At 42.6% G+C, this 18,925-nt stretch overlaps 1 protein-coding gene across 2 annotated transcripts in view; it reads right to left on the reverse strand.

Annotated features, from left to right (window-relative positions):
• The window catches only part of LDLRAD3 (low density lipoprotein receptor class A domain containing 3), a 308,492-nt gene that overhangs the window by 118,559 nt on the left and 171,008 nt on the right, over positions 1 to 18,925 (reverse strand). For both annotated transcript variants that reach the window (XM_056801945.1, XM_007497330.2), the window contains exons 3-4: positions 14,238 to 14,363; positions 3,056 to 3,190 (exon numbers count right to left, since the gene is read on the reverse strand). In XM_056801945.1, the coding sequence (XP_056657923.1) occupies positions 3,056 to 3,190; positions 14,238 to 14,363 (261 nt within the window). The remainder of the gene's footprint in view (positions 1 to 3,055; positions 3,191 to 14,237; positions 14,364 to 18,925) is intronic.

The following is an 18,925-nucleotide window of genomic DNA, read 5'->3' on the forward strand; positions in this document are numbered from 1 at the left end:
CGAAAACCCTTGACCTTCATGGCGAGTCATGATCCCTCTTTTGGAATTCATCTAGGCACTGTAGGGCAACAGTGATGGCATACAACCTTGCCTAACAGGAACAGAGACACATGACCCTCATCTTCACCTCCCAAGGCCTCAGTTTCCTCATCTATCAAATGGAAGAGTTGGACAATGGCTGCTGAGGTCCCTCGTGATCCTAAGGCTAGAAGGAGCTTCTGAGGCTGAGTTCAAGCCTCTCATTTTATAGGTGAGGAAGAGATAAGGTGACCTTCCCTAAAGTCCCATCAGTAGTAGGCAGTAGAGGCAGAAATGGAAACTGGGGTCTTCAGACTCTCAAACCTGGCATTCTTTGTGCATTTGTGGGGAGTTTTAAGGTTTGCAAAATGCTTTGCACACATCACTCTGACCTCTTCAAAAGAGCCTTGTGAGGGAGGCTCTGTAGGTATTATTATCCCCATTTTATAGGAGAGGAAACTGAGATATAGAGATTGACAGACTGATGATTGATCTCGCAGCTCAGTGGGAAGATTTGAACCCTGGGGTATCCTGGCATCAGGTCTGGCATTTCTCCCGTGATTCTAAACTACCTCTTCCATACAGATTAGCAAATATGCCCAAATGTGTAGCTAGGTGGAGTGAGGTGACACAGTAGGTAAAGACTGGAGTCAGGAGGATCTGAGTTCAAATCCAGCCTCAGACACACTCATGAGCTGTGTGACCCTGGGCAAGTCATTTCACCTCTCTTAATTTACTCATCTGCAAGGGTTGTTATAAGGATCAAATGGGTTATTTATGAAATGCCTTATAAGCCTTAAGGTGCTATATAAATAAATCTTGGCTATGATCATTAGTAAAATATTTTACAAACTAGGAAGGTGCTATATAAACATACTTAAGATCATAGATTAATGATAGCTAGGTAGCCTAGTAGATAAAGTGCTGGACTTGGAGTCAGGAAGACTCGAGTTCAAATCCAGATGCAGATACTAACTAGCTGTGTGACCCTGGACGAGTTACTTCATCTCTGACTCAATTTCCTTATCTGTAAAATGGGGATAAAAATGATATATGTAACAGGCTTTGAAAACCTTAATGTACTGGCCACTATTTATTCATTCATTCAGTCATTCAGTCATTCATTCATTCATTCATTCATTCATTTTTACAGTCATTACCTTCTAACCTAGAATCATTACTACATATTAGTTTCAAGGCAGAATAGCACTAAGGGCTAGGAAATGGAGGTTAAGTGAATGACTTGCCCAGGGTCACACAGCTACTGGCTATTGAGTTGAAAGGGATCCCATACTTGGCCTACTGTCACTCATCCTGCCTCCACGACCCCTACAATGAGCCTTTGTTCTTGTGTGTAGTGCTGCTGCTGCTATGGGGGAATGGAGAAGGGATATCTGTTATCCATATTTATTGACAGAAAACCTGAGCCCCACAAAGAAGAAGAGGGGGAATCCCTCTGGACTCTGCCATGGTTGAAAGGTGCAGTTGGGCAAAGAACTCAGACCTCCTTCTCTTCCACCTCAGGGGTTGCTTCTGACCCACTGGATTTCTTTTCTCCCAGAAGCCCCTTTCACTAGCCATTTGCTCCCACCTTTCCTGCAGCAGAAGCAACAAGTTCTGGGAGTATCCTTGAGGGGCTGAACAGAATGGAATGCCTCAGCTCAGGGTTTCAAGGGAAGCATCAGTGGAGCCCGTAAGAAGAACCTACATCTTCCCATGACTGCAAACCGATCAGGTGCTCCCCCAAACTCAACAGGAGTGAGAGCCCCATTGGCCAGCAGCCTCCAACTCCCAACGGGTCCCTCTTGAGTGTCTTGGACAACCAAGCAGCCACGAACATGCCGTTTCTGAATCACTGCTTTTGGAATTGTCTGCTTGACAGGTTATATTTTCAACCAACAAAGCCACAATTAAAATAATATTCCACTCCTGGGCTCCTTGATCCTCTTAGCCATTCCATATGGCCAGGAAAGATACAATAATCGCTGGCTCTCAGGATTCCCCCGGCCCCTATTCTTAAATGGCTGTCATTAATCTTAAAGGCTAAGGAAGAAAACAACTCAGAATCGAGCATGACAGAATGAGAGGGGAGAGCAGTATAAAGTGGATGCTTCAAAGGCTGAGATATGGATTTTACCCTGATGAAATTAGCACAAGGACTTCAGAGCGCCATATTAATTGTCTTGGGTCCAGTTTTCTCCACCCCCATCAAAATAATGTTAAATAAAACCTTCCTTTCTCCAGTCCACAGAGAAGAAAAATGTGTTTTCAAGGACTGGGAAGTATTGTAGAGGGAAATAAAGCATTTCCAATTTTTAATCCATTAAGCAAAGACAACCAGACAGAAGCAAGTATTTCTAGAACAAAAAACCATTCCATTTCCATGGTGGGATGCTAGCTGGCTCTCTTCTTTGCCACTATGTCTCTAGGAGAAGCTGCTCTGGGATCTCTGTTCTGGTGAAGGGAATTTACCACCACCCTTCTCTTGAAATGGACCCTCCATTGGCCATTTAAGAGAGTGACTACACAGTGAGCTCTCTAAATCTACACACAAGACGGCCTTTTAGGATTCCACTTTGGAGGCGGAATATGGGGTCAGTGTTGGACTTTCTACCTTCATCCAAGGATCAGCCTGATCTAAAGCTTAGAGACGCTGATCATGGAGGTGATGGCTTCCTTTCTGGTCGCTTAAATTCATGAAATGCTGGGAGCCCAGAAGGCACAATCTGGATGAAGACAGATCTCCCTAATGAAAGCCCCGAGCTCTTGAAGCTGAAGAATATTTACAGCTTGTTACCGCCATTATTTCATACCTTTGCCTCCAAGGTGGCCAATGACCAGCATTTTCTTTAGCTCATCTATCTTAAACATTTATAATGACATTTTTTTCCTGCTTGCATCATGTTTCCAGAGCTTCCTGAAAACAGAAAGCTTCTCCCTAGTTTCTGAGAATGACAGAAATCCATCAAGATGGTTCAGGAGAGACATTGCCAACCTGGCTTTGTCACCTCCACACCCACACAGGCACAGTCACTACCTTGAGGGTTCTCACAGCTCTCCTCATCGCTGTTGTCCTGACAGTTGTTCTCCCCATCGCACACAAAGCTCTTGTCGATGCACAGTCCATTTTTGCAGTGGAAGCGGGCTGTGGAGCATAGTAGGGGATTTGCAGCTGCAATGGGAAAAGAAGATGAGTTACCAGGAGCATCTAATACAGTAGAAATGGGTCCTGACTTCCATTTTCTGAAAGTCTAGTTCTGACATTTGATGTTCTAAGGATGCTTCCAGCTCTTGAAATTTGTCCCAACTTTTAATATTCTGTGCTCCAGATTCTGAAAGACCTTCTGATTCTTAGTTCTAGAGTGCCTTCTAGCTCTGAAATTCTATGTTCCATTTTCTAAAGGCCTTTTCTGCTCTGACATTCTGTGCTCGAAGGTCTCTCCCAATACCAATGCTCTATGCTCTCCTAATACTAATGTTCTAAGCTCTCTCCTGATATTAACATTCTATGTTCCAAAGCTCTTTCTGCCTCTGATAGTCTGTTTTCTTGGGCCACTTCTAACAATTATATTTCACAGTCTAAGGCATTTTCCAGTTCTGGCATTCCAGATTCTGAGAGTCCTTCTGACACTAATATTCTATATTCTAAGGCACTTTCCAGTTTCAATAGAATTCTATGTTCTAAGGTTCCTTCCACCTCTAACAATTGTATTTTCTACATTCTAAGGACTTTTTCCAGTTTAGATATCCTGTTCTAAGGTTCCTTCCCCCTCTAACAGTTCTATTTTCTACATTCTAAGGACTTTTTCCAGTTTAGATATCCTGTTCTAAGGTTCCTTCCCCCTCTAACAGTTCTATTTTCTACATTCTAAGGACTTTTCCCAGTTTAGATATCCTATGTTCTAAGGTTCCTTCCACCTCTAACAATCCTATTTTCTACATTCTAAGGACTTTTTCCAGTTTAGATATCCTATGTTCTAAGGTTCCTTCCACCTCTAACAATCCTATTTTCTACATTCTAAGGACTTTTTCCAGTTTAGATAGCCTATGTTCTAAGGTTCCTTCCACCTCTAACAATTGTATTTTCTACATTCTAAGGACTTTTTCCAGTTTAGATATCCTATGTTCTAAGGTTCCTTCCACCTCTAACAATCCTATTTTCTACATTCTAAAGGCTTTTTCCAGTTTAGATATCCTATGTTCTAAGGTTCCTTCCACCTCTAACAATTGTATTTTCTACATTCTAAGGACTTTTTCCAGTTTAGATATCCTATGTTCTAAGGTTCCTTCCACCTCTAACAGTTCTATTTTCTACATTCTAAGGACTTTTTCCAGTTTAGATATCCTATGTTCTAAGGTTCTTTCTACCTCTAACAGTTCTATTTTCTACATTCTAAGGACTTTTTCCAGTTTAGATATCCTATGTTCTAAGGTTCCTTCCACCTCTAACAGTTCTATTTTCTACATTCTAAGGACTTTTTCCAGTTTAGATATCCTATGTTCTAAGGTTCTTTCTACCTCTAACAGTTCTATTTTCTACATTCTAAGGACTTTTTCCAGTTTAGATATCCTATGTTCTAAGGTTCCTTCCACCTCTAACAGTTCTATTTTCTACATTCTTTTTTTAATATATTTTATTTGATCATTTCCAAGCATTATTCATTAAAGACATAGATCATTTTCTTTTCCTTCCCCCCACCCCCCATAGTCGACGCGTAAATCCACTGGGCATTACATGTTTTCTTGATTTGAACCCATTACTATGTTGATAATATTTGCATTAGAGTGTTCTATTTTCTACATTCTAAGGACTTTTTCCAGTTTAGATATCCTGTTCTAAGGTTCCTTTCAGCTGATATTTTATGTTCCACATTCTCAAACCTCTTTCATATCTGACATTTTGTTCTCTAAGGCTTCTTCTAACTTTGACATTCTGTGTTTTAAGGTCCCTCTTGACATTCTTTCATTCTTGTATTCTAAGATACCTTCTAGCTCTGATATTTAGTGTTCTAAGGTCCATTTTACCTCAATATTCTATTTTATATATTCCAAGATAGTTGGCTGATCTGACATTCTGTATTCTAAGGTCCTTTCTATACCTGTCAGTCTATCTTCCAATGTCTTGTCTGTTTTGAATATTCTATATTCTGTGCTCACCCCAATGAAACCCCACAGAGCTTTTAAAGTAGAAGGATGTTTACTCCTTGTTACTACTATTATTTTATACCCTTGCTCCTAACATGACTAGGTAGCTGTTGAGTCATCTATGTTCTAATGGTCCTTCTAACTCTGACACTATTCTTTCTCTCTCTTTTTTTTTAAACCCTTCCCTTCTGTTGTAGAAATGATACTAAGAATCATTTCCAAGGTGGAAGAATGGTAAGGGCTAGACAACTGGGATTAAGTGACTTGTCCAAGGTCACACAGCTAGAAAGTATCTGCAGTCAGATCTGAACCCAGAACCTCTTGTCTCCAGGTCTGGCTCTTTATCTTTGAAACCACCTAGCTGCCCCCAGAGTTAAACATTTGTTGTTGTTGTTTTTGTTATTCACTCATGTCTGATTCTTCACGATCCCATTTGGGGTTTTCTTGGCAAAGATACTGGAGTGGTTTGCTGTGTCCTTCTCTAATTCCTTTCATAGCTGAGGAAACTAAAGCCAATAGGATTAAATGACTTGCCCAGGGTCACACAGCTAGTAAATATCTGAGGCTAGATTTGAACCTATGAAGATAAGTCTTACTGATTTTATGCCTGGTGACCCCCTAAGCTGCCCCCACACCTGCTTTGTTCTAATATCCTTTCTAAAACTGATATTTTATATTCAAAGGACCCTTCTAGCTCTATTATTCTGTGTTCTAAGTTACCCCCAATATTGATACTCTGTGATTTTAGTCTTATATCCTACCTCTTATCCCTCTGAATCTTTTCTATGGAAACTTCTATTAGGTCATATCTATGTAACAGGAGAAATGGTGGCTTGATTGCCACCTCACAACTGGGTGTCAGAGGCTAAGAGGGCAGTTTCTGAGGACTCACTGAGATAATCTGTCAGATGTTTTGCAGGCCTTGAAGGGTGTCTCAAAAGCCTTGGAGTAGTCTTAGCTTTAAGCTTAAGAATGAGACAGCTAGGCAGTGCATTGGATAGAAAACTGGTCTTGGAGTCAGGAAGATTCACCTTCCAGAGTTTAAATCCAGCTTCAGACACTTACTAGCTAAGTGACCTTGGACAAGTCACTTAACCCTGTTTGCCTCAGTTTCTTCATCTGTGAAGTGAGCCAGAGAAGGAAATGGTAAACTAGCTGTGTGACCCTGGGCAAGTCACTTAACTTTGTTGGCCTCAGTTTCCTCATCTGTGAAATGAGTCAAGAGAAGGGAATGGTAAATTAGCTGTGTGACCCTGGGCAAGTCACTTAACCCTGTTTGCCTCAGTTTCTTCATCTGTGAAGTGAGCCAGAGAAGGAAATGGTAAACTAGCTGTGTGACCCTGGGCAAGTCACTTAACTTTGTTGGCCTCAGTTTCCTCATCTGTGAAATGAGTCAGAGAAGGAAATGGTAAACTAGCTGTGTGACTCTGGACAAGACACTTAACCCTCTTTGCCTCAGTTTCCTCATCTATAAAATGAGCTGTTTAAGGAAATGGCAAACCACTCCAGTATCTTTGCCAAAAAAACCCCAAAGGGAGTCATGAAGAGTTGGATGCAGCTGAAAAACAACTGAAAAATTTAAAGCTTAAGAGTGCATGAAGACTTTTGAGATTCCTGTCTAAGTCATTAGTCTAGGAGCACACAAGATTGGCTCATAGAACGGACAAGCGTTCACAGATCTTTCCTTATCTCTTGGGGAGAAATCATCCAAGTACAATAAAAAGAGACAAGAGCAGATGCAAAGCAAATAAGTGAATTTGGCGATCTGGCAGCCTCCCTGATTTGGAACATGGCTGAAAAGCCTCAGAACAGCCAGCGTAGATGCCCTGAAATCCCACACTAAAATGGAAGCATTTAACCCTCTGCTCCTCACTTGTCAGCTCTTCCTTACACACAATTCTATTACTTAGTTACCAGCATCCCAGGAAGACTCGGAGCAGCAAATGAGAAGAGTGAAGAGAGGCAGCTACGGCAGGAAAGGGAAAAACAACAAAAACTATAAAAAGCTATTAACTGGGACAGCTAAATGGCTCAGTGGATTGAGAGCCAGGCCTCGAGATGGGGAGGTCCTGGATTCAAATCTGGACTCAGACACTTCCTAGCTGTGTGACCCTGGGCAAGTCACTTCACCCCCATTGCCTAGCCCTTATCACTTTTCTGTCTTGGAAATGATATTTAGTGTGGATTCTAAGATGGAAGGAAAGGTTTAAAAACACAACTATTTGCCATCTAAAATATATAGTAGTCTGGGGCCACCTGGTAGAGGGTCAATTAGCCCTATATACCTTAGGAGATCCTCTGAGCATCCTTATAATATATTATAATATAGAATTATGACAATTACTAAACAACCAGGGCAGCTAAATGGCACAGAGGAAGGAGTGCCATGTTTGAAGTCAGGAAGACTCAAATCTGTCCTTCGAAACTTCCTAGCTGTATAACAATTCTATTGGCCTCAGTTTCCTCATCTGTGAAATGAGCTAGAAAAGGAAATGGTAAACTAGCTGTGTGACCCTGGGCAAGTCACTTAACCTTGTTGGCCTCAGTTTCTTCATCTGTGCAATGTGCTGGAGAAGGAAATGGTACACTAACTGTGTGACCCTGGGCAAGTCACTTAACCTTGTTGGCCTCAGTTTCCTCATCTGTGAAATGAGCTGGAGAAGCAAATGGCAAACCAGCTATGTGATCCTGGACAAGTCACTTAATCCTGTTGGCTTCAGTTTTCCCATCCAAATGAGCTTGAGAAGAAAATGGCAAACCAGCTATGTGATCCTAGACAAGTCACTTAACCTTGTTGGCTTCAGTTTTCCCATCCAAATGAGCTTGAGAAGAAAATGGCAAACCACTCCAGTATCTCTGCCAAGAACACCCCAAATGGGGTCAAGTCAAGGAGGGGTGGAAAGGACTAAAAGGACTAAACAACAAGCCATCGACAACAGCAATAGTAACATATTTCTGGTACTTCTAGAGTTTGCAAAATGCTTTCCTCCCAGCAACCCTGTAAGATGTTTAGCACAAATATCATTCTACCATTTTAAGAGGAGAAAACTGAGCCTCTGCGGACCTTGCCCAGGGTCAAGTTCAGAACTGGAGGGACGGGATTTGGATCAAGTTCTCCTTCATAATCGCCTTCTCTTTCCCCTCCATTCTGCTGAAAAACAAGCTGATGCCTGTGATTATGAGCTTGAGAAGACACTGGCCGTAAAAAAGCCAAAAGATATCAATAAAACCTATTTTGTTAAATTTTATTTTTCAGTTGCACGTGGAAACGCTTTGTGACAATTGTTTTCTGATGCTCTGTGATCCCGATTCTCTCCCTCCCGCCTCTTCTGACCACCCCAGGGCGCTAAATAGTCCGAGAGAGGTTCTCGCGGTGCTTTCATGCAACACGTATTTCCATATTCCAGATGCCGTGACCAAAGACACAGATCAGCTAAACAATAAAAATCTCATTAAGGAAAGAACGTGAAGGAAGGTCTGCTTTGATCTACAGATCCCAACGGCTCCTTCTTTGGCTGTAGAGAATGGATGGGTTTTTTTTCCATCATGAATCCTTCGGGGTTATCTTGGAACCTAGTTTTGTTGGTAAAAAACAAAACAAAACCAAAAACCTATTTAAAAAAAAATACCCAGAGAAAGGCGTCCGGTATAGTTTTTTTCTTTCTAGGTTGGGTTTCCTAAGTTAGGCTCATGGAAGAATGTGGGCAAGAATCACACAGGATCGAGTTGTACATGGGTTGCAAGTTGGCCCAGAAGAGACATCCACCAATGAGTTCACTGGCAGATAGTAATCTCAGAGTATCCATCAGCCTTAATTGGACAAAAGGGGCAGCGCCTATATTCCTGGATTCATCTACAAAACTCTTGGATCTTAAAAAGTTCTTTAGTTCAGGGGCAGCAAGAAGGCTCAGTAGATTGAGAGCGTGGTCTAGAGATGGGACATCCTGGGTTCAAATCTGGCTTCGGGCACTTCCTAGCTGTGTGACCCTGGGCAAGTCATTTCATCCCCATTTTCTAGCCCTTAGCGCTCTTCTGCCTTGGAATCCATAAGGTAAACATTTAAAAAAGAACATTCTTTGGCTCCCACTTGATACAGAGATTTCTACCAAGTGCCTTTTCAAGGTATGCTGGGGAGGAGGAGAATGGAGAAAGCCAATGGGTCTGCAAAGCCGGCAAAGAAAAAGCTTGGCAACTAAGCACACTGCTAGTACCAATTCCAATCACAATTAAGGGAAAGGAACAAGGGCTCATTATAATTGGGAAAACAGAACGCTTGTAGACCTGTAAAAAGCTTCAAGACAAGCATACAGGAAATGGAGCAATTCCTTGGAAATGTTCTACTCGAAGACATTTAAAATCTGCGGAGTCTCCTCCTTGCAGGGCTATTGTCAAAGCCCATTAATTATAGATTTCTCATCTCTAGTACCCACAATCCCCATCTATTCCTGGGTAACATGATGCTTTCCACTCTCAATCGCCCTTTCAATTCCTTCTCTAATTTCATTCCCCAGCGGTTTTCTTGCTCCATCCCCTGTCCCTCAGGAAACAAAGTGCCACGGATGTGACATTTAAGAAAGGTGAAGAATACCAAATAAACTCAACAAATATTTATTGCTTTTGTTGTCTTTCAGTTATGTCTGACTCTCTGTGACCCTATTTTGGGGCTTTCCTGGAAAAGATACTGAGGTGGTTGGCCATTTCCTTCTCTAGCTCATTTTACAGCTGAGGAAACTGAGGCCAACAGGGTGAAATGACTTGCCCAGGGTCACACAGCTAGGAAGTATCTGAGGCCAGATTTAAACCCAGCATCTCCCGCCTCTAGCCCTGGCTAAATCCCCTGAGCCACCTAGCTGCCCCAGATCTTTCTCCTAATGTGTGAACACGAGAAAGATCACTGATCTGAGAACAGAAAGGTGAGGCAGGCTCTGTTCAGTTAGGCAGAGCCATAGCCCCGCAATGATCACACTTCTCTTTGTCATAAAATATTGCTGTTGTCCTGACCTTCAACAGAGAAAATTCCAGCCTCTTCAAGCCTTGAGCTCCCACTTCCCAGTGCACAGAGCCTGCTACCAAGAGCCTGACTGGTTTTGTTTCTCAGTGCCAAGGTGCCCTTGTTCCAGAACTGACATCCTTACTACTTAGTGAAGTCAGCTTGGCATAGTAGATGGGCTTCCATATTTAAGAGTCAGGAGAGGAGATCTGGTTAAAATTTCACTGCAGGTACTTTTTGGCTATGAGCTCATAGGCAAATAATTTCACCTTAGTTTTAGTTCTTGCATCTGTGAAATGGGTATAATGACAATATCTAGCACTTATGTACTGCCTCAACATTTGCAAAATGTTTTATGTAAGTTAATTGTCATTTGGTCCTCACAACATCTCTGTGAGAGAGGCGATGTTATAATCCTCATTTTACAGATGAGGAAACTGAGACAAATAGGTTAAGTGACTGACTCAGGGTCACACGGCTAGTTGGAGTCTAACTCAGATCTTCCTGACCCCAATTCCACTATTCTAGCCACTGCTGTCTTGATGCCTGGAAAGAGAACATTTCCAAATTGGAAGAGGTCTCTGAAATCATTCTGGGCAATCCACTGCTGATGATGCCCAGATCCTGGCATCTCACTAATTACAAACGAAGACTGAATTCTCAGGAGATGGGCAAAGAGTCAGGTAAGAGACAACTTTGTGTATTCAGCTGCTTTTCTGAACCCAATTAGAAAAAAGAAGATAATCAGCCCTCGGACACTCTGACTTAACTTCCTATCAATGCCACCCACCCAGATCAGCCCAAGGTCCTGCTTCTTTGCAAGATCCAACATCCTCAATATGAGGAGATTTTAAGGGGGCCCCAAATGTTTCTGACTAGAGATGAGGCAACAGGCCAGTCGGGGACAATGTCTGCCTGCGATCTGGGAAGAAGAGTGAGTGTTTCAGAAAAGGAAGAGATAAGGGAGAGGATGCTTCAAGGGGCTGAGTGATATGCAAACACGGCGGTACTTGAAAAGAAATGCTGAGCTTAAGCTGAATTTTAAGAGTCAGAAGAACACATGTGAAGATTTCTTTTCTTGTAAAATGAGGGCATTCTGCATATGGAACCTGCAGAAACAAACACTATCATTCATTCATTTGCTACCCTGGTTCATTCATCTATTTGTTACCTTGGTTCGTTCATTCATTCATTCATTCATTCATTCATTTATTCCTTCATCTGTCCATCCAGCTAATGTTTTTAATAACCTCCATGATTTAATTCTCTGGACTTTATCACCATGCCAATGTGGAGCACCTTTGTCCCCATGCTACTCCCTCTGTGTGTTGTCTTCCCTCCTTACAGTGTTGGTTTCTTGAGAGCAGGGACTGTCTTTCTTTTTCACTTGTATCCCCCCCCCCCCCGTATTCTACACGGTTCCTGGTACATAGTCAGCCAGTTAGTGGATAGCATTTATTAAGCACCTACTATGCGTCAAATATCGTATTTAGGGCTATGGATATAAAGAAAGGCAAAAGACAGTCCCTGCCCTCAAGGAGCTTACGATTTAACGAGGAGGAAAGAAGCAGTATGTACAAACAATCAATATACAGAATAAATAGGAAATAAGGAATGAGAATTACGAGGGATTGGGAAGGGATTCCTTGGAAGGTGAGATGTTAGTTGGGACTTGAAGGAAGCCAGGGAAGCCTGGAGGTAGGGACGAGGAGGGAGAGCATGCCCGCAGGGGGGACAGCCAGAGAAAGTGCCCAGAGCGGAGACACGGAGGGGCTGTGTCACTAAATGGGACAGAAAATGGGGGGGGTTGAGGGAGAAGTGGTTAGAAGGTATATGAGGACTAGAAAGGTGGGGAGGGCCCAGGGCAAGCATTTGATTCTGGAGTAACTGGGAGCCCTCGGAGTGGATTGAGAATGGGAGGGATATGATGGGACCTGTAAGAAAATCTTTAGGAAAATCACTTAGTAAGCACGCTACTGCCTTGTCTGCTTATCTGCAGGGCCCAGGCTGAGATGACTCAGATGAAAGGTGACCGTTACTGCTCTTAAGGAAATTTGACTCGAATGTCAGGGAGGAGCAGGGACGGACAGATGAGCAACATACCAGGTAGAGAGTAATGGTGGCCCAAGGTACAGAGCCGGGCAGAGGCTGATGGGAAATCTGGGGAGGGGTCGGCCACACTTTTAATCAGGGCAAGGAAGGAGGGTAAGGGAAGTCCTTGTGTCAAGGAAGTTTTATCCCCTCCCCCTCCTGAGTAGCCTGTCCATCAAACATTCCTGAGATAGCACAGTTGGGCCAGCTTTTGTGTCGGTCTGGCTGTGAGCTTCTGAGGGGGAGAATCGAGAGAGAATGGGGTGGAAGCCAGAAGAGAACAGAGCAGGCAGGTGAGGGGGGAAAGAGGAAAGAGATTGGCAGGCTAGGCACCACGTGGTCAGGTTACTTAGGAACGCTGGTTTACCCATCCAATAAACTTTATAAAATATATATCTGGGTAGAAATATTATTTAATTCTTACACCCTGAAGAAAGAGAAGGACTGAGAGAGGAAATGAGGAGGGGGTTCAGCCAATCCAGGCAGGGGGAGAGAGAGGCAAAAACTTTGAGGTGGGAGGGGAAACGCTGAGTTTAGAGACTAGCTGGGAGACCCATTTGGAGGGAAAATAGAGTTTGAAGGGTCAATGACATGAGCGAGGCTGGAAAGACAGATTTATAAAGGATCTTAAATGCCAAGACTAAGACTTTTGGATTTTATCTTTGATGGTTGAGTAAGGGAAGGACCTGGCCAGACTATGGTAGGAAGAGTAGTTTAGTATCTGTGCCGAGGATGGAGTGTAGGCAGGGATAGCAAGAGAGCATCAGTGGTAATGAGCCAGGAGATAGGAAACAAGGACCCGACTCAGGGTGGGACAGGAGAGAAGGGAATGGATGTGAAGGGTGGAACAGAGGCAGAACTGGCAAGGTTTGGCAACTGAATGGATATGGAGGAGGAGGGAGGGAATGGGAAAGGAAAAGGAATAAGTATACACACACACACACACACACACATATATATACACACACACACACACACATATAATATTATAATAATCAGGCATGTTGGGCAAATTCAGGAAAGGAACTAGCAGACAATATGGCAGCAGAAAGACAGTGGATAGAACACTGGACTTAAGAGTCACGGAGAGCCAAGTTGGAATCCTGCTTCACATGCTAAGTGTAACACAGTATAGTGTAAAAGTGTACCCTTTTCTCTCTTTCTTCTTCTTAATTTCTTCCCTTTATTGTAATTAAACGACCATAAAAATTCCAAACTGACTTGAGCATTTTATTGGGATTGAATTAATCCCTGGTGATCACTAGTATAATATATTCAGTCAATAACCCCTAATTTTACCCTTACAATAGTACATCTTTGGATTATATTCTTGCCATTCAATTGTTTCAGTCATGAGCGAGTCTTTGTGACCTCATTGGGGTTTTTCTTGGCAAAGATATTGGAGTGATTTGCCATTTTCTTCTCCAGCTTATTTTCCAGATGAGGAAACTGAGGCCAACAGGATTAAGTGACTTACTCAGGGTCACACAGCTAGGAAGTATCTGAGGGCTGATTTGAACCCAGGTCCTTCCAACTCCAGGCCTGGGTCTTTATCTATTGTGCTACCTAGCTACCCCTCTGATATAGATATTGAATAAAAGGAGAGATAAAAAGGGGGAAAGGAGAAGAGAAGTGAATATGCAGTAGATAGAACCCTGGACATAAAGTGAGGAAGACAAGAATTCAAATCCAGCCTCAGATACTTATCAGCTATATGACCCTGGGCTGGTCACTTAACTTCCATTTGACTCAGTTCCTTCATCTGTAAAATGGGGATAATAATATATATCCTTCTAGGGTTATTGTGAGTATCCTATAAGATATTTGTAAAGTTTTTGGCAGGTCTTTAAGCACTATGTAAATGGTATTATTAGCCCTTAAGACAAAATGTGGGTCAGGGGTGAGGGTACATGAATCAGCCTGTGAACAAATTAAGATGGGACTGGAGGGATGGCCCAAGTATTCATGTAACTTTGGGTGCAAAGACACTTACTGCAGTTTTCTTCATCGCTGCCATCTGGACAGTCCTCGAATCCATTGCATCTGAAGCGTCCTATGATACAGTGGATGCCACTCGCACAGGGGAAGAAGGTCAGTCCACACTTGGACTTGGCCTTGGCTGGAAGAAGAAAGACAAGTAAACCAAGTTATTTTTATTTCATCCTTTATCTTCTGTTTTTGAAATAATACTGTATTTGTTCCAAGGCAGAAGAGTGACGGTTAAGTGATTTGTCCATGGTTAAAAAGTTTTTGAGACCATATTTGAACCCAGGACTTTCTGTTTCTGGGCTGGGCTCTCAATACACTGAGCCACCTAGCTGTCCCCAACTGGACCAAGTTGTTATCACCCTATCTAAGCCTCAGTTTTCTCATCAATCAAATGGGGGTAATAATTGTAGTCAGTCAACTAGCACTTACTATATGGTTATCATGTGCCAAGAGCTAGCCCTTAACTTCACAGAGTTTCTGTGGGATTCAAATGAAATAATTAATTCATGGAAGAGCTTTTTGAACTTTAAGCACTATGTGAAAGCTGAATATTAACATTATTATTAGGAAGCAGCTAAGTGGTTCAGTGGGTGAAGGATCAGAACCAGAGTCAGGAAGATCTGAGTTCAAATCTGTCCTCAGATACTAATTGTGTGACCCTGGGCAAGTCATTTAATATCTGTTTGCTAGGGGAGAAAGAAATGGAGAGCCACTAGATGACCTTTCCAAGAAAACCTCATGGATAGTATGGTCAATGGGGTCAGGAAGAGTTGGACATGACTGAATGATTGAACAGTAGAAATTATCACCACCACCACCATCATCATCATCACCATGACCACAATCATCATCATCATCATCAATATCATCATCATCATCACCACCACCACCACAATCATCATCATCATCATCACCATGATGTTGTAACAGGCAGAGACAAGGAGGCCAAGAGGTCAAGAATACAGAGGGGTAAGTAGAGGCCCTGGGTTCAAAACCCACATTCTTGTTAGGTTAATTAGATCAAGTGCCTTCCCTCCTACATTCCCATGCCAATGAAAAACTGCCAATGAGCACTGTTGGTCTGCTCTCCTAAAACTGGGTTCCCGAATGAGGCTGAGAATAGTGTCATTGCCATGGGGCCACAGTTTCACTAAAATGAGAAGATGGGAACAAGAGTGAGTAGGGACTGAGGAGACAATGCCATGAAATGAGTTCCAGAGAATGATTTTGAGGTTCTTGACCACAAGCCACAATCCCAAAGAAGTCATTCCCTCCAGGTATTTAAAGTGAGAAGGGATATCTAAAGCCATTTAGTATTAATGTCTCATTTCACAGATGGGGAAACTGAGGCCAAGCCAGGTTAATCAAATGGCCTGAGCTTGCACAGACCTTGTAAATATCATATCCAGGATTTGAACCCAGATCCTTGGATTCCAACTCCATTATTCTTGCCTTTATACCACACTCTGCTGCCAAGTTGAAGAAAGCCTTCACAATAGAAAGGCTCTTTTCTGCTCCAACAAATTCTTCCTTCCTCTCACATCCTACGTTAGGAGCAATTTGAAAAGAAGCCACTTACTCTTGCTTGATTTAGTGTCCTGCTGACAAAAGAGCCCTGTTTGGAGTAATGTATTTCCCCATTAGCAATGCTAGTAGCTCTAGGTTAGGCTCATAAGATGTAAGATATGTAAGACATGCAATCCAGGTATCCAAGCGCTCTTGCCCTAATCATGAAGACATCTTCCCTGTCTTTCATTTCTCTCCCTCCCCACCTCCTCCCAAAGCCAAATCCAAGGTCCTCTAAGAAATAATAGAATAATAGACCATTACTTTAGAGAAAACAGGCAGTAAATTAACTCAGTGTTACTGCCATCTGTAACACACCAACTTTGGCAGCGGCCAATTCACAATCAAAAGGATTTTAAGACCTGGGAACGTGCCCAGCTTTTAAAAACCCCAAAGAAAACTGCTCTCCAACCCCTCCCTGCTACCCTGCTGCCCACTCAGTCACAGACTTGGGATTGTTCTCCATGTGTTTTTCAACCTGAGGAGCCTGGTAGAAATAGTAAGCCATGCTAGCCATTCTCTAAACATTTTACGAAGTGTTTGAGGTGCTGTATACTTCTCCTAAGCCTCTGGCTGATGGGCATTTGTCCTGGCTGGATAAAGCTTAGCCCACCTCTTTTCTTGCTTTCATTGGAATGGGGGCAGTAGATACCCTGGATGGGGAATGAGTCCAAAGCTTTCAGACAGTGATCTCTGGGTGGGATGGCTCTCTGTGCCCTAGATTCTTTGGCTTAACTCTTGTTATTTGTTACAAGTGAAGGCTCCAGAAATGGCTAGAATCTAAAAACAAAAGGCATCAGAAAGACTAAAAAAAGAAGAGCCACGGTGGTGAGAGTTGTGGCCAGGTGGACACCAAGGATGGATGAGTAGCCCTCACGCCAGAGGTGCTAGATTTCCCCAAATGCCCCATACACCCCTGGTGCTTAATTAATGCTTCACAGTACACTACAGATCTCCACGACAGAATAATCCCTTCCCTCCTAAGGTTGTCCATTTCAGTTTGGATAGCTCTAATGGCTCCATCAAGCTTCAGTGAGCTCCCTTGTGACTTGAGCCCATTACTTCTAGTTCTGCCCTCTGGAGCCAAACCCAGTAAATCGACTCCCTCTTCCACCTGATGGGTTTTCTGGTACTTAAAGACTCTTCTCTTCTCCAGGAGAAGCCCTCTCCATTTTTTCAAGCTGGATTCAAATCCCTTCACCATCCTGGATGTCTTCTGCTGAATCCTCTGTCATTGGTCAAAAGGACAGCGACCATACCTGAGATTTCCATGGTGGAGGGAACTTCCAGGTGAGAAACTCACTCTATCAATGCAGATTGCCACCTTCTCTGCAAATTATAACCTTAGAGAGTTGCCTAGAGCAGAGGTGTCAAAACATGCAGCTCATAACCCTCCTGAGTGTGACTGAATGAGATTAAAATGGAACTGGGAAGTACTTAACAAAATCTATAAAAATACAATAAGACAGAAATAATATTTCATTTTCAAACGAAATCATTCTGCAGTCTACAGGGATCCTTATGTATGGATTCGTGGCATCTCTTTCTATCTGAAGTTGACCTCATCAGCCCAGAGCCCTGGGAAGTTAAAGGACTTGTCCAGGGAGACACAGCTAGGATGTGTCTGTCAGAGGTAGGATCTGAATTCCAGGTTTTCCTGACTTTCACTATCCTATGCTTCACTGCCTCTTAGCTTATTGATGTCCTTCCTAAAAGGCAGCACCCAAAACTGAACCTAGTATTCCAGATATTGCCTGACAAAGACCGAGTACATCTGTATCACTCTCTCACCTCCTTTTTTCCTGGAATCTTTTCTTCTCTTACAACAGTCCAGGATCACATTAATTTTTCTGGTTGTCCTATCTATCACACTATGACTCACATTGAACTTGTGGTCCACTAAAGCCCTCAAATCTTTTTTAATGGGAAACAGCCCTTTACTGATGCCTCCCTCATTTTGTAGTTGTTGTTGCTCAGTCTTTTCAGCTGTGTCTGACTCACCATGACCCCAACTGGGGTTTTCTCAGAAGAAATGCTGGAGTGGTCTTGCCATTTCCTTCTCCAGCTCATTTTACAGATGAGGAAACTGAGACAAACAGGGTGAAGAGACTTGCCCAGGCTCACACATCTGGTAAGTGTCTGAGGCTAGATTTGAACTGGGGAAGATGAGTCTTCCTGACTCCATGCCCAACCCTCTCTATACTATGCCACCTTGTCTTATAGTTAAATGTCCCTTTTTTGAAACCAAGTGTAAAAATTTAAATTTATCCCCATTTAAAATCTTAATATAAAATTCTTTTTGACATTTAAAGCTCTTGATAATCTGGTCCTTTCCTACCTTCCCAGGCTTATTATCTATTACATCTCTCCATATATTCTGCAACCCATTGACTCTGGATGCTTTGCTGTTCCACAGACAAGATGATCCCTATCCCCATCTTCTGACTCCAGGCATTTTCTCTGGCTGACTGCCATGCCTTAACTCTTTCCTTCCTCATTTCTGTCGCCTGATTTTCCTGGCTTTCTTCAAGCCTCAGCTAATGTCTCATCTCATGCAAGAAGCTTTGCCTGTACCTCTTTAAGCTCATTGCCTTCCCTCTGAAATTACCTCTAATTAAACCTCTCTGAATCTTGTTACTATATCGTTATCTACAGATTGTTTACCCCCAGACTGTGAGTTCCTTGAGGACGAGGACAGTTTCTTTCTTTCTCTTTCTTTCTTTCTTTCTTTCTTTCTTTCTTTCTTTCTTTCTTTCTTTCTTTCTTTCTTTCTTTCTTTCTTTCTTTCTTTCTTTCTTCCTTCCTTCCTTCCTTCCTTCCTTCCTTCCTTCCTTCCTTCCTTCCTTCCTTCCTTCCTTCCTTCCTTCCTTCCTTCCTTCCTTCCTTCCTTCCTTCCTTCCTTCCTTCCTTCCTTCCTTCCTTCCTTCCTTCCTTCCTTCCTTCCTTTCCTTCCCTTCCTCCCTTCTTTTTGTATCATCAGTAGCTAGCTCCGTTTCTCGGATAGAATTGGAGCTTAATAAATGCTGGTTAATTTGATTTGATGTAATTTATCAATCTGCTAATCTGCATCCCCTTAATATTCATAAAGTCAGTTTTTTGCCCAAGTTATCACAAGATGCTTTGCAG

Source organism: Monodelphis domestica, chromosome 6 (assembly GCF_027887165.1).
Source record: "Monodelphis domestica isolate mMonDom1 chromosome 6, mMonDom1.pri, whole genome shotgun sequence".
In the NCBI taxonomy this organism is placed as follows: Eukaryota; Metazoa; Chordata; class Mammalia; order Didelphimorphia; family Didelphidae; genus Monodelphis; species Monodelphis domestica.